General features: G+C 37.6%; 2 protein-coding genes across 2 annotated transcripts in view; both read left to right on the top strand.

The window, feature by feature from the left end:
• The window catches only part of LOC144956401 (macrophage mannose receptor 1-like), a 34827-nt gene extending 26497 nt beyond the window's left edge, over nt 1-8330 (top strand). The window contains exons 8-11 of the mRNA XM_078886901.1: nt 2822-2972; nt 5366-5548; nt 6360-6439; nt 8175-8330. Of these exons, the coding sequence (XP_078743027.1) occupies nt 2822-2972; nt 5366-5548; nt 6360-6439; nt 8175-8330 (570 nt within the window). The remainder of the gene's footprint in view (nt 1-2821; nt 2973-5365; nt 5549-6359; nt 6440-8174) is intronic.
• A 5503-nt stretch (nt 8331-13833) lies between these two features.
• Nucleotides 13834-15910, top strand: part of LOC144956400 (uridylate-specific endoribonuclease-like) — a 27884-nt gene continuing 25807 nt past the window's right edge. The window contains exon 1 of the mRNA XM_078886900.1: nt 13834-14033. Coding sequence (XP_078743026.1) covers nt 13961-14033 — 73 coding nt within the window. The 5' untranslated portion in view covers nt 13834-13960. The remainder of the gene's footprint in view (nt 14034-15910) is intronic.

Raw genomic sequence — 15910 nt, 5'->3', positions numbered from 1 at the left:
GAAATCCAAAAGGACTGGCAGTTTGACGTCATTATTTGTTTTTTGCACCGCCTAGTGAGTTGTCGTTAGTAGAGCTCATGGAAACAAGTTATTTCATTGGTTGAACTATTGAATACAACTCACGATTTGTTTTCTTTTGTGGCAAAAGACTGGCATTTTGACGTCATTTTTTGGTCAGTATCAGGGCATAACTTAACGAAGGCCACAGTGTCAGGCTATAAGTTAACGATGGCTACGGTTCTAGTGTCAGGCTATAAGTTAACGCTGGCTACGGTTCTAGTGTCAGGCTATAAGTTAACGTTGGCTACGGTCCTAGTGCCAGGCTATATGTTAACGATGGCTACGGTTCTAGTGTCAGGCTATAAGTTAACGATTGCTACTGTTCTAGTGCCAGGCTATAAGTTAACGATTGCTACGGTTCTAGTGTCAGGCTATAAGTTAACGATGGCTACGGTTCTAGTGTTAGGCTATAAGTTAACGCTGGCTACGGTTCTAGTGTCAGGCTATAAGTTAACGATGGCTACAGTTCTAGTGTTAGACTATAAGTTAACCATGGCTGCTGTTCTAGTGTTAGGCTATAAGTTAACGATGGCTACGGTTCTCGTGTCAGGCCATAAGTTAACGATGGCTACGGTTCTCGTGTCAGGCTATAAGTTAACGATGGCTACGGTTCTAGTGTCAGGCTATAAGTTAACGATGGCTACGGTTCTAGTGTCAGGCTATAAGTTAACGATTGCTACGGTTCTAGTGTCAGGCTATAAGTTAACGATGGCTACGGTTTTAGTGCCAGGCTATATGTAACGATGGCTACGCTAGAACCCTCTCGGACTGGCAGTTTGACGTCATTTTTTTAGATTTGTGTAGCGTCTAGTGAGCTGTCGTTACTAGATCTCATGGAAACAAGTTATACCATTGGTTGAACTATTGAAGACAACTCACGATTTGTTTTCTTTTGTGACCAAAGACTGGCATTTTGACGTCATTTTTTTGTCAGTGTCAGGCTATAAGTTAACCATGGCTACGGTTCTAGTGTTAGGCTATAAGTTAACGATGGCTACGGTTCTAATGTCAGGCTATAAGTTAACGATGGCTACGGTTCTAGTGTCAGGCTATAATATGTTAACGATGGCTACGCTAGAACCCTCTCGGACTGGCAATTTGACGTCATTTTCTAGGTTTGTGGAGCGTCTAGTGAATTGTCGTTAGTGGAGCTCATGGAAACAAGTTATTTCATTGGTTGAACTATTGATTTTAACTCACGATTTGTTTTCTGTTGTGAACAAAGACTGGCATTTTGACTTCATTTTTTGGTCAGTGCCAGGCTAAAAGTTAACGATGGCTACGAAAAGGATCACTTCCCAAGACAGCCCTGTACTGGACGGCATGTGGGAATAGAAACCCGGCGAAGGACCGTGGAAAAAATAAATAAAGGGAAGTATGTCTGCCATAGAATACAGCCACCGCAACAAAAAAATGGAGATGTCTGGTGGATGCCTTATGTGCCCCAAGGCCCGAAGACGACTAAAGAAGTAGTATCTCTCGCTCTTTTATTCTTCTTCTTCTTCAAGTACCAAGTCTGTGCCAGACATCGGTGATCATGGTACGCCATTCATCTTTCTGATCAGATAACCTCAGAATACTAATGTTACTCTGAGAAAACGGACTTATTATGGACATATTCGGAGGCACAACACCATCCAAAATTAGTGATAGAAGGAATAGTAGCTGACAGAGAGGCACGGGGCAACCAAGGAAGTCCTGGATAGGAAATGTAGAGGCAACAACTGGCAAAGAGATAATCGACTGCTCGGTAATGGCCCTTGAGCGTTAAGAATGGCGTTTCAAGACAGAATGTATTATCGCCGAACAGGCGTCATGTCCCGTCCTACATGTTAAGTATTGCTGTTGGCCAAAGCCCCCTGAAAAGCGCTTTGAGCACGTTTAGTGGATATTGCGATATATAAAAGCACAATATTTTTGTTTAAAGATGGAGAATGGATGATCGTTATTAATAACTAGCATATATTTAGACTAGATTCCACGATGCCATCACTCCGAAACCAGAAGATCAATTTTATACAAGGTATTTCTAACCAGTCGTCAGGAAGAATGATTTTACACTTCCAGTGAGATTGGAACCAGTTTTTTTTTTACCCCATACTTCTTTTGCTATTACAACAATGTCAAATCAAGCGCATAATTGAATTGGTAACAAGCATACGGCCTTTTTCGGACGCTTCCAAATTTTCAGTTTAGAAATAAAAGCTTAATAATATATTACATTCTCCACGAGTAGCCGTCGCCTTATATCTATAAAAACAAAGGCAACACGTCACCTTAATTCATTTTTGCCACATGGTGTTCGAATTTTTAACGCGCAACTGTGATTTAAATTAAATATTGTCTTTTAACTTTTAAATACACACACACACAAGTTAGGACTAAAGGCCAGAGGTATGGCCTATCTCAATTAATCAAATTAATATATAAAGTGTTGCTATTGGTTCTTGGTTGTATAATTTTACATTTCTGTGCATTTGCATATATATATATATATATATATATATATATATATATATATATATTGTCGCCATGGATTCTCAACTTTGTATTTATACATTTTCATGCATGCCACGTCTTTAAACGAATTTCCATTTTATGGATGAATAAAGTATATCTTATCTAATTATCTTATCTTATATTATATTATATTATATTATATTATATTATATTATATCATATATTATATTTTATTATATTATATTACATTATATTATATTATATTATATTATATTATATTATATAATTTTCTTTCTGGCAGGTGTCTTATCTCCCTTGGAAACCTAGGTTCAGGCCATCAGGTGCAAAGGATTGTGTCTTACTTGTGGCTGGAAGAAATGGCGCCGAAAACAAATTCGTAGAGGAAAACTGTCAGATAAGACAGCCATATGTGTGCCAATATGTCGTGCCGCGTAAGTATAGATAGAACGAAGATGACGTCACACAGGCCTGTCAGATAAGACAGCCATATGTGTGTCAATATGTCGTGCCGCGTAAGTATAGATAGAACGAAGATGACGTCACACAGGCCTGTCAGATATGACAGCCATATGTGTGTCAATATGTCGTGCCGCGTAAGTATAGATAGAACGAAGATGACGTCACACAGGCCTGTCAGATAAGACAGCCATATGTGTATCAATATGTCGTACCGCGTAAGTATAGATAGAACGAAGATGACGTCACACAGGCCTGTCAGATAAGATAGCCATATGTGTGTCAATATGTCGTACCGCGTAAGTATAGATAGAACGAAGATGACGTCACACAGGCCTGTCAGATAAGACAGCCATACGTGTGTCAATATGTCGTGCCGCGTAAGTATAGATAGTATGCGCTTGGCTAAGAAGCTCATAACATTGCCATTCGGAAGTATAACGGACCAACACACAAAACTACGTGTATCCATGAACGTTTCTAGTCAGGTTAATACAGTTCAGTGAGCATTACTCATAAACACGGATGGCAAAAAACGAAAACAAAGACCTGATTGACGTCATCTTCGAACTATCTATAGATAGAACGAATATGACGTCACACAGCCTTTTTTATTGTTTTTTGCCATCCGCGTTTGTGAGTTCTCACTAAACTGCATTAACCAGACTATAAAAGTTTATGGTTACACAGATTTTGTGAGTTGGTCCGTTATACTTCCGGATGGCAATGTTGTGAACTCCTTGGCCAAGCGCATTCTATCTATATACTTGTCATAGTGGCCAGGGAGGAACTTGCTGTGTCTTCGTCTATTCCCCTCCATCTGTTTTCCAACTGTTTCCTGTCTTTGTCTTGGAATGAGATTACTTAGTTTTGTCCTGATCCTGGCCAGAGTCCTTGACTGGGAGGAAAACAGTCGAGTGTATAGTTAAAGCTTTTGCAGATGATATTTTTTTCCTTGTTAATCATCTTTCTCATGTAATGTTTTTTTAAAAAATTCTGATTCTTAACATATGATTTGTAAACATTTGAGTGTGTTCTTTTAGTGGGGACTTGTATTGGTGTCTGGTTGAGACTTTTAGCTTATCTCAAACTAAGTACACTGATAGTATGTTCTTGGAATCTACATCTATTCCCTATTTGCACCATCTCCCTTTGTCATATTTTTTCTTTGGCTGCTTTAATTGTAAATCTGTAATATTTTAACGATTCCATTTTCTTCTTTTTACTGTCGCAGGAGCCGTAAAACCCTTAAAAACAAAACAAAACAATATAAACGTGTAGTCGGAGGCGGGGGTTGAGGGGTGGGGGGGGGGGGCGGCATAACCGCGTCACGTGACCTGATTTGGAGATCCCAAATCGTTAATATTTAGTAAACAATAGGCTTAAGCAGTGGTGACGTCACTTCCCTCGTAACCGAGTAAATGGTTCTAAACTGTCGGAAACACAATGGCAGACGCCCTTATGAAATACTTCTCCGACGAGCATAAAGTGTATCCAGAGGAGAAAACCGTTATAAATCTGATCATGTTTTGACTTTCATGAATTCTGTTCACATGACACATGTACAAGTTCTAGCCAGCATGAAGAGTGCCATGCCCAGGATAGCCCTCAGATGCCCCCCCCCCCCCCCCCCCCTTAGGGAATGTGAAGAAAGGGCCGCCAGCTGGAGATCTGGAGGAGGAGCATCTAAAGAGAAATGACAGCTAGTTGATAGTCTTGGGGACACTGACAAAAATGGCCTCCAACAAGAAAGACAGCGTCCCATGGTGTCAGTCTTATGTGCTGATCAAGCACAAAGAGGATAAGAAAGCAAGAAAGTAAGATTTTGGGCAAACTCGTATAAATGCAATTTGGCTCTTTTTCACAAATGCTTTGTGTCAAGGCATTCCACGAACACGGCCTAAAATAAAAATAGGACCAAATGTAACCTATGTGTAACCTTTAACCTTTTGTAGTTTGTTAGGAGTACTTATAAAAAAAAAAAATTAAAATTGAGCTTTATATAGCGCAATATCCACTAAATGTGCTCAAAGCGCTTTACAATGGGTCCTTGGTCAACAGCAACATTTAACATGTAGGACGGGACATGCCGCCTGTTAGGCGAAATTACAATTTTTCGGACACAGACAACGCTGTTAACGGCTAGGTACTCATTTTACACCTGAGTACGGTGAGAGGATGTGAGTAAAGAGCCTTTTCCAAGGACTCAACTATGCGCCGAGCGCGAGGCTGGAAACCTGGACCTTCCGATCCGAAAGCGAGTGTCATACCACTAGACCACATAGCCGCACAACTTAGAACTAAGCACTCAAATGGCGGTCTTAAGAAACAAAATTAAAGTGTGACGTTGTCTTCTATTTCAATTCAGTTCAAACAACTCCAAGAGTGAAGGAATGTCCAGAGGGCTGGGAGAAGTACGCTCCATCAGAGACGTGTTTCAAGGTCATGGCTGAAAAGAGAAGGCAGTGGCAGAAGGCCAGGGATGAATGCAAGGAGATGGAGGCTGACTTGGCTGTTATCCCTGATCAGGAGACGCTGGACTTTGTCAAAGGTGAAGATGTTTGGCCAGACTTGAGCTCTTTTTTTTTAATCTCCGTCTTCGTCGTCGTCATCGTCATGATCATCACCATTATCACATCATCATCATCATCATCATCATCATCATCATCATCATCATCATCATCATCATCATCATCATCATTATCATCATCATCACCATTATCACATCATCATCATCATCATCATCATCATCATCATCATCATCATCATCTCCATCATCACATCATCATCATTATCATCATCATCATCATCATCATCATCATCATCATCATCATCATCATAATCGTCCTCTTCTTCCCACTCTTCTCCTGACTTTTAAAAAATGAAATATTGTTTTCATAGTAGTAGTAGCGTATGGCTACACCTCCAGATTATGTTTGTCGATCCATGATGTCAGGTCATCTCCGACTTCAAAGATTGTTTCGTATCCCCCCCCCCCCCCCCCCCCCCCCCCCCCTTACTTCCAATTTTGTTACTGGGCATTGCAGGACCGGATGATCGATGTAGACATGAAATAATGTTGGTGCAATGACTGAGCCCTGTGGTTCACCGTTTCTTAATTATTGTTTTCATGACCATGCACATCAAACTTCTGATAAAAAGGAAAGAAAATTGTAACTATTGTTGCGATTTGTTTTTATCCATTTTGGTCACGGTTAGTTAACTTTGTCATTCATCTCTTTATTTATGTTTTTCGTTTATTTTGGGTTTATTTTGTGTATTTTTTGTTTTTTTTTTTTTCTTTTCACAATCTAAAACAATGTAGTTATAGATAATTTAATTTTTCTCCTCTTTTCTTTCAGACATTGCTAAAACCAGCCGTTATTGGATCGTCTCTGGACAAGGTCGGAAGGGACGTTTTCGTGGCTTGGACAAACACTGGGTGAGGAAAGTTTATTAGTTGTCGTTAAGTTAGATCTCAATATTATTTGACAAAACTGAGGTGAGGAAAGTTAAGTGTTTAGTAAGTTATTTAGAATTGTAATACTTGTTAATTCAAGATTGCTATACAGTATATTTGAGAAAACACGAGTAAAAGAAGATGACTAGTTGTTAGTATGCATTTCGTTATTATATATGGACACAATCGAGTAAGAGTAAGTGTGTTGAAGTAAGAAATACTTTAGTTTGTTATTGAACAATCGATAAATGAGTACGAGAAAACAGATTTATAGTAATATAAAAATGGAAATATAATATTATATTAAAAAAGATAATAAGAGATAGATAATTATAATAATAAAATGATATAATATAAATTTAATATATAATAATAATAATAATAATAATAATATAATTAATATATAATAATAATAATTAATTATAATAATAATAATAATAATAATAATAATAATAATAATAATAATAATAATAATAATAATAATAATAATAATAATAATAATAATAATAATAAGATAAATGAAATAAATAATAATAAAAATAATAATAAAAAATAATAAAAATAAAAAAAGATAAAAAGAAAAAAAAGAGAAGAAGAAGAGAAGAAGAGAGAAGAAGAGAAGAAGAAGAAGAAGAGAAGAGAAGAAGAAGAAGAAGAAGAAGAAGAAGAAGAGAAGAGAAGAAGAGAAGAAGAAGAAGAGAAGAAGAAGAAGAAAGAAGAAGAGAAGAAGAAGAAGAAGAAGAAGAAGAAGAAGAAGAAGAAGAAGAAGAAGAAGAAGAAGAAGAAGAAGAAGAAGAAGAAGAAGAAAGAAGAAGAAGAAGAAGAAGAAGAAGAAGAAGAAGAAGAAGAAGAAAGAAAGAAGAAGAAGAAGAAGAAGAAGAAGAAGAAGAAGAAGAAGAAGAAGAAGAGAAGAAGAAGAAGAAGAAGAAGAAGAAGAAGAAGAAGAAGAAGAAGAAGAAGAAGAAGAAGAAGAAGAAGAAGAAGAAGAAGAAGAAGAAGAAGAAGAAGAAGAAGAAGAAGAAGAAGAAGAAGAAGAAGAAGAAGAAGAAGAAGAAGAAGAAGAAGAAGAAGAAGAGAAGAAGAAGAAGAAGAAGAAGAAGAAGAGAAGAAGAAGAAGAAGAAGAAGAAGAAGAAGAAGAAGAAGAAGAAGAAGAAGAAGAAGAAGAAGAAGAAGAAGAAGAAGAAGAAGAAGAAGAGAAGAAGAAGAAGAAGAAGAAGAAGAAGAAGAAGAAGAAGAAGAAGAAGAAGAAGAAGAAGAAGAAGAAGAAGAAGAAGAAGAAGAAGAAGAAGAAGAAGAAGAGAAGAAGAAGAAGAAGAAGAAGAAGAAGAAGAAGAAGAAGAAGAAGAGAAGAAGAAGAAGAAGAAAGAAGAAGAAGAAGAAGAAGAGAAGAAGAAGAAGAAGAGAAGAAGAAGAAGAAGAAGAAGAAAGAAGAAGAAGAAGAAGAAGAAGAAGAGAAGAAGAAGAAGAAGAAGAAGAAGAAGAAGAAGAAGAAGAAGAAGAAGAAGAAGAAGAGAAGAAGAAGAAGAAGAAGAAGAAGAAGAAGAAGAAGAAGAAGAAGAAGAAGAAGAAGAAGAAGAAGAAGAAGAAGAAGAAGAAGAAGAAGAAGAAGAAGAAGAAGAAGAAGAAGAAGACGTGACATCAGACTGTTGAATCCATTTAGAGACCTCTAGAATTTAGTTTATAACAAAACCATTGTATTTCCTCTTGATTCCTCAGACTGAGTTTAAAGCCTGGAGGAATCCCCCTAGGAACCTGATGGTTGACGAATATTGTGTGGAGATGATCGGATTGAAGGAAGGGAAATGGAATGATAAGAGCTGTAGAGCTAAAAATCACTTCATCTGTGAGAAGGCTGCAGCCTTGCCCAGTTAGGTTGCTGGGACAGGACGCTGATTCGTGTCAGGCTTTGAAATTATTGTTAGATTTAGGCTTTATTTGTAAAAAAAAAGAGTATTTATATAGTCAGTTAGAGAGAGAGAGAGAGAGAGAGAGAGAGAGAGAGAGAGAGAGAGAGAGAGAAAGGAGGGGGAAGGGAGAGAGATTTATAAAATCTGGTCGGAAATTCTGATTCGTTTGGGGTCAGTGTTAGCATTCCATGTATCCATGGTTATAGATTTATCTAACGCATAAATGTGTTTCGATTCTAGTTGAGTTCTGACAATAAAAAAGCTTTATGACATCATTAGACAAATGAATAAGAACCTTGTCAGCCTTTGTTATTCATAGCGTTCCTTAATGATAGGAATTTAAGTGGCTATAAAAAGTCCTCTCGTGGCGTAATAATAACCTCTTTTAACACTTTAAAAAATACAACACACTTAAATTCATAATCGACAAATAGGTGAATTTTGGCATTTACAAAAGTTACTGCAACAACACAGTCACAGTTTGTGAGAGAAAACCTTTTCTGAACTCAAAGAAAAGGCTACCAGGCCTTATCTAATTACAATTATGACGATCATCTGGAAACTTGTATCATGACATTGGTCACAGACTGTCCAGTTTGAAGATGACCAATGGCACCTGCGTGTTGTTCTTAACTAAGTCGTGGCATCGCGTAGATTAATGGATGGTATTTTGTATTGTGTTTCCCTGCCTTGAAAATGTTTCAAGAAGACATGGATGGCAAAAAAATAATAATCTACACACTTCCTGTCCAGAGTAAGGGACTAAAAGGTCATTTTAGCACGTGCGTTACGTGGTGAGCGAATTTCAGGTCAAAAAACAAAAACATCAACTATCGGTACACAGAAAGTCTAATGGTAAACAGTGGAAAATCATTAGCCTACGCCAACGGATAAAAAAGTAATGACAAAAAAAATAAGATGAACTTGCATGGTGCATGAGAAGATTATGTAGTCCATCAGAGCAATTGGTCTATGGAGCCGGAGTTTATCCCAGTTTCTAAAGCGTGAATTTAGTTTATTTTATAGATGGAATCTTATTGAGTATTATAGAGAAAATAACTTAGTTAAGGGAGACAATCATGAAAACTTTGTAAATTGTAAATCAACAGTCGCTTCCCTTCGTAATTATAAGTACAACTTATCACATAATATTGAGTCAAGCAGTGTATTTTCTAGTTGTTGTGAATAGTGTAGAATACGCTTCAACAGTCGTAACGTCACTTCCTTCCTAATGACGCATGGTAACTTAGCAACACTGGCTCTAAACTATCGGAACAATGGCGGACGCCCGTATGAAATATTTCTCCGGCGAGCATAAAAGCTTATCCAGAGGATAAAAAAAGATAAATTTGATCATGTTTCGACTTTTACACATTCTGATCACAAGACATATGAAAAGTTCTAGCCAGCTTGAGAATAAAAAGTAATGATTTTCTTTGTTTAGAACCAAGATGGCCGCCGTTGCCGGGCGGCGTGACATCAGACTACTGAATCCAGGATTTTTCCGCTTGGCTCAGAAGCTCACAACATAGCCGTCCGGAATTAAAACGAACCAACACACAAAACTATGTGTAACCATGAACCTATAGTCTGGTTAATACAGTTTTGTGAGAATTACTCATACACATGGATGGCGAAAAATAATAACAAAGACCCGAGTGACGTCAACTTCGTTCTATCTATAGTCCGTTCCACAAACTGTACGTTCGCGTTGACGTGGATATCTTCGCAACCTTTTGATGGATTTTTAATCCAACCGTCGCCATCGTAAACTTATAGCCTGACCGTAGCCTTCGTAAAGTTATGGCCTGATACTGACCAAAAAATGACGTCAAAATGCCAGTCTTTTGCCACAAAAGAAAACAAATCGTGAGTTGTATTCAATAGTTCAACCAATGAAATAACTTGTTTCCATGAGCTCTACTCCCGAAAACTCACTAGGCGGTGCAAAACCAAATAATGACGTCAAACTGCCAGTCCTTTTGGATTTCAGTATCAGGCTATAGATAGAATGCGCTTGGCCAAGGAGTTCACAACATTGCCATCCGGAAGTATAACGGACCAACACACAAACTCTGTGTAACCATGAACTTTTATAGTCTGGTTAATACAGTTTAGTGAGAACAACTCACAAACGCGGATGGCAAAAACAATAACAAAGGCCTGAGTGACGTCATCTGCATACTATCTATAAATAGTTCAAAGATGACGTCACTCAGGTCTTTCTTATTGTTTTTTTTTTGCCATCCGCGTTTATGAGTAATGCTCACTGAACTGTTTTAACCCGACTATAAACGTTCATGGATACACACAGTTTTGTGTGTTGGTCCGTTATACTTCCGGATGGCAATGTTATGAGCTTCTTAGCCAAGCGCATACTATCTATAGCATAACGATGGCTACGTTTTTACTCCAACTGTAGTTATCGTAAACTTACAGCCTGACACTGACCAAAAAATGACGTCGAAAGAGAAGTCGTTGACTTCAAAAGAAAACCAAATCGTGAGTTGATTCAATAGTTCAACCAATGGGACCACTTGTTTCCATGAGCACTACTAACGACAACTCACTAGGTACTGTATTGATAGTATGCGCTTGGCTAAGAAGCTCATAACATTGCCATCCGGAAGTATACCGGACCAACACACAAAACTATGTGGATCCATGAACGTTTATAGTCAGGTTAATACAGTTCGGTGTGAGCATTACTCATAAACGCGGATGGCAAAAAATAATAACAAAGACCTGAGTGACGTCATCTTCGAACTATCTATAAACCTAAAAAAATGACGTCAAACTGTAAGTCCCAGAGGTTCAAGAGTCAGGCTATAGATAGAATGCGCTTGGCCAAGGAGTTCACAACATTGCCATCCGGAAGTATAACGGACCAACACACAAACTCTGTGTAACCATGAAATTTTATAGTCTGGTTAATACAGTTTAGTGAGAACAACTCACAAACCCGGATGGCAAAAACAATAACAAAGGCCTGAGTGACGTCATCTGCATACTATCTATAGATAGTATACGCTTGGTTAAGGAGCTCAAAACATTGCCATCCCGAAACATACCGGACCAACACACAAATCTGTGTGTATCCATGAACGTTTATAGTCTGGTTACTTCAGTTTAGTGAGCATTACTCATTAACGCGTATGGCAAAAAAAAAAAAAACAAAAAAAAAACAAAACAAAAAAAAACAAAAAACAAAGACCAGATTGACGTCATCTGGGTTCTTTATATGTCAACGATGGCTACGCTCCAACACGAGAAAACGCTTCAACAGTTGTGACGTCACTTCCCCGGTAATGACGCAGAGTAACTTAGTAACTGGCTCTAAACTATCGGAACAATGACAGACGCTCTTATGAAATACTTTTCCTACGAGCATAAAAGTGTATCCAGAGGAGAAAAACATTATAAATCTGATCATGTTTTGAATTTTATACATTCTGATCACATAACATGTGAAAAAGTTCTAGCCAGCACGAAGAATAAAAAGTACCGATTTTCTGTGTTTAGAACCAAGCTTTTCGTTGCTGGGCGTACGTGACATCAGACTATTGAAGCCTATTGTTAGTGACATTAATTTAAGCCGATTTTTTTTCATCGGCAACTGTACAATACTTTAGGACTTTTCTTCTTTATGGTATATATGCAAAACGAAGGATCTGGAATATGTGATGTTTTACTTTACAATGTTATAGATAGAATGAAGTTGACGTCACTCGGGTCTTTGTTATTGTTTTTTACCATCCGCTTTATGAGTAATTATCACTTAACTGTATTATCCAGACTATAACGTTCAAGGTTACACATCGTTTTGTGTGTTGGTCCGTTATACTTCAGGTTGGCAATGTTGTGAGTTTCTTAGCCAAGCGCACACTATTGGATTGTCGTCCATTCCTCACAGATAAGCCTAAAGTCAGCATAAAGTAAGTTCATAATTTATAGACATAATTGTATTCGGTATCGCATCGGGGGCTTTGATATAAATACTGTAATTGTGTATTTAAGTAATTAAATAATGATTCGAATCTAATACATTTCCTACCTCGAGTAAAGAAGGAAATTTCCACAGGTGTTGGAAGGGTTTCATCTTCTCACAATATAGATAGTATGCGCTTGGCTAAGAAGCTCATAACATTGCCATCCGGAAGTATAACGGACCAACACACAAAACTCTGTGTAACCATGAACTTTTATAGTCTGGTTAATAACTCACAAACGCGGATGGCAAAATATAACAACAAAGGCTTGAGTGACGTCATTTCGAACTATCTATAGATAGTATGCAGATGACGTCACTCAGGCCTTTGTTATTGTTTTTGCCATCCGCGTTTGTGAGTTGTTCTCACTAAACTGTATTAACCAGACTATAAAAGTTCATTGTTACACAGAGTTGGTGTGTTGGTCCGTTATACTTCCGGATGGCAATGTTGTGAACTCCTTGGCCAAGCGCATTCTATCAATACATCACACTTGAGTTACCCTATAAAGTATTCCTTCAGAGCCATTTGGCCCATGGAGCCGGAGTTTATCCCGGTTTCTGTAGCGTGAAACAGACAATAGCAATGGGAGCGATCTATATTCATATTTTCGTCCAACCAGGTCATCAATCACATGATTTCTTGCTGTCCAACGATTGGATATTTCTTCACAAATGTAATCACGCTGCTTTGTTTACAAAAGTTATAAACATACCCATGTGTCAAGCTGAACAAAATGACCAATCGTGATGTTAGATTTTTTAAAATCTGTGAACACTTTTCACTATTTGGGTCACTTTGAGCATATTTTGCAATGTGACCAATGACCTCGAGCACATGGAACGTTAATATAGATCATGCCCATTAATTGCTACCCTCTGGATTGGACGCTAGTCTATCACAAATTACTTTCCGCCAGATCATATAGACCCAGCTACCCAATAACTGCTGTGTGTACAGGGGTGGGGGGGGGGGGGAGTCAGAACAAAATCTCGACACTGCACCCCGGGATCGATCTCGGTCCCTTTGCGTGTGAAGCGAGTGCTCTACCAACTGAGCTATCGGGACCCCCGAGTTACTGGAGAGCGTGACATTATTGCAATAAACATCTCACTGAAGTCACTTTAAAACGTGCAAAACCACGATTCAGTATCAGATACTCAATAATGCTAGCCTTATTAAAAAAACAAGGGGTCGTCAAATTGGGGCAAATTATCTCAGACTAATTTTAAGTACGTCAGTTAAACGGTCCTTACAATAAAACAAGAAATTATGGTTTTCATTCCTTATAATAAAACAAGAAATTATGGTTTTCATTCCTTATAATAAAACAAGAAGCACACACACACACACACACACACACACACACAAAACAAACACACGCAAAACAAACACACGCATACCTCAACACACACAAACTCACACACACAGACAAAACAAACACACGCACACGTGCCCACACACACATACATACACCATTATAATACAGCGCTCTGATGATGAAGTGATCACTCAAGATAACCTGTGCTGCATACCTGTCGGAAGACAGAGATCGAAGACTAGATAGATAATATAATAACTAAGCTTTAGTCCTATTATAAGAAGCATGGCGAGCTCTGCGTTCTTATTCGTGTGTTTTCTGGTTGGTTTGGTCATTCACACAGACTGCTTCTTGTTTGGTAAGAGATTTATAAAACACCATCATCTTTCTTATTTCATGTGGATCCTATGTTTTTTAATGTGGTAACTGGGTTCTCTCTCCTTTCCCTACCCTCTCTCTCTCTCTCTATCTATATATCTATCTAATAATATTATATATTTAAAATTCACAATGTTGAGACGTCTACATTAATGTTAGCTAATTTGCATCGTCAGGACTCAGAGCCTGAGATGGCAAAATTAACTGAACTTAATGAGACTGTCTCAAACATTGTGGTAAATATTTTAAATAATAATAATTCGCTCCATTACTGCATGTCGAGCACTTTTCGTACCATATTTGTATCAAACATCAATTCATATAATTTATATAATATATATATATATATATATTATATATATATATATATATATATATATATATTTATTTTTATTTATTTATCTATCTATCTATCTATCTATACATCTTTCTATCTTAATCAAATAATTATCAGTTGATAATGTTTCTTTATTGATTTAAAATGTCATTTATAAAGGATTTAGAAGGGATTCATCATCATCATCATCATCATCATCATCATCATCATCATCATCATCATCATCATCAACACCACCTCCAGTATACACAAGACTATCATCACCACTGCTAGCATCACCATTATCAACACCACCATCACCACCACCACCATCATTACCACTATAACTACAACCATATACATATTATGTGTAGTGTAGGTCGGCTAATTGGCAGATGTGTTGTTGTTTCTCTTCCTAAGGTGTGTGATTTTTATTGATTTCTAAAAAAAAGGCTGGGATATTTTTATACAGTCGTTTTTATAAAGTTGTATTCTATATATATATAAATCAAACAAGCACTTACATCACATGCAGTTTAAAAAGATGCCCAATTTCAATTCAAACTCTTGCTTATAAAACTATTGTTAGAACCATTTTGGAGCAAGGCAGCTCAATTTGGGAACCATGTACAAAGAAAAACACCGGCACTTTAGAAAACATCCAAAGAAAAACTGCAAGACACATCACAAACACGTTCGATCTTTTCTCATGTGCATCTGAAATAACACAACGGATTGGCCTTGAACCTCTGGAAAAGAGAAGAAAGATAGATAAACTGGTTCACAAGATCTACGACGAAATGTCGTCCCTTAAACTTCCAAACGACACATAGAATTAAACGAATGAGAATACGTACGAAGCCTAAAAAGTGTCCACCAATGAAAGCATTCAGCGCCATTTTGTTGTTGGCTGAGAATGTAGTAAATGCCATTCATTCGGTATCTATGTCAACATAACGACACAAGAAAAACAACAAACAATATCAAAATCCACAATAAAATGTTTCAGAACTGTTGCGTATATTTATGGCACAACGAAGCTGTCAAAAAATGAAGTTAGAGAATGTGTGTAATCATGTATTATAATAACCTGTAATGTGTTTTCCAACCACCACATCATCTACTACTACAACCACCACCACAATATCATCACTAACACTACTACTACAACCACCAGCCCCACATCATTATCACTACCACTACTACTACACCACCACCAGCACATCATCATCACTACCACTACTACAATCACCACAACCACATCGTCATCACTACCACTACTACTGCAACCACCACCACCATATCATCATCATTACCACTACTACCACAACCACCACCACCACTACTACTACAACCACCACCACATCACTACCTCAACTACAACAACCACCACCACAAAAGCATCACTACCACTACTACTACAACCACCACAACCACATCGTCATCACGACCACTACTACTACAACCACCACCATATCATTACCATTACCATTACTACTACAACCACCACTACCACCATATCATTACCATTACCACTACTA

The sequence above is a fragment of the Berghia stephanieae genome, chromosome 11 (genome assembly GCF_034508935.2).
Source record: "Berghia stephanieae isolate SIO BIC M18660-M18661 chromosome 11, UCSD_Bste_1.3, whole genome shotgun sequence".
Lineage (NCBI taxonomy): Eukaryota > Metazoa > Mollusca > Gastropoda > Nudibranchia > Aeolidiidae > Berghia > Berghia stephanieae.
The sequence above is the reverse complement of the archived record's forward strand: the minus strand, read 5'-3'. Positions and strand labels throughout refer to the sequence as shown.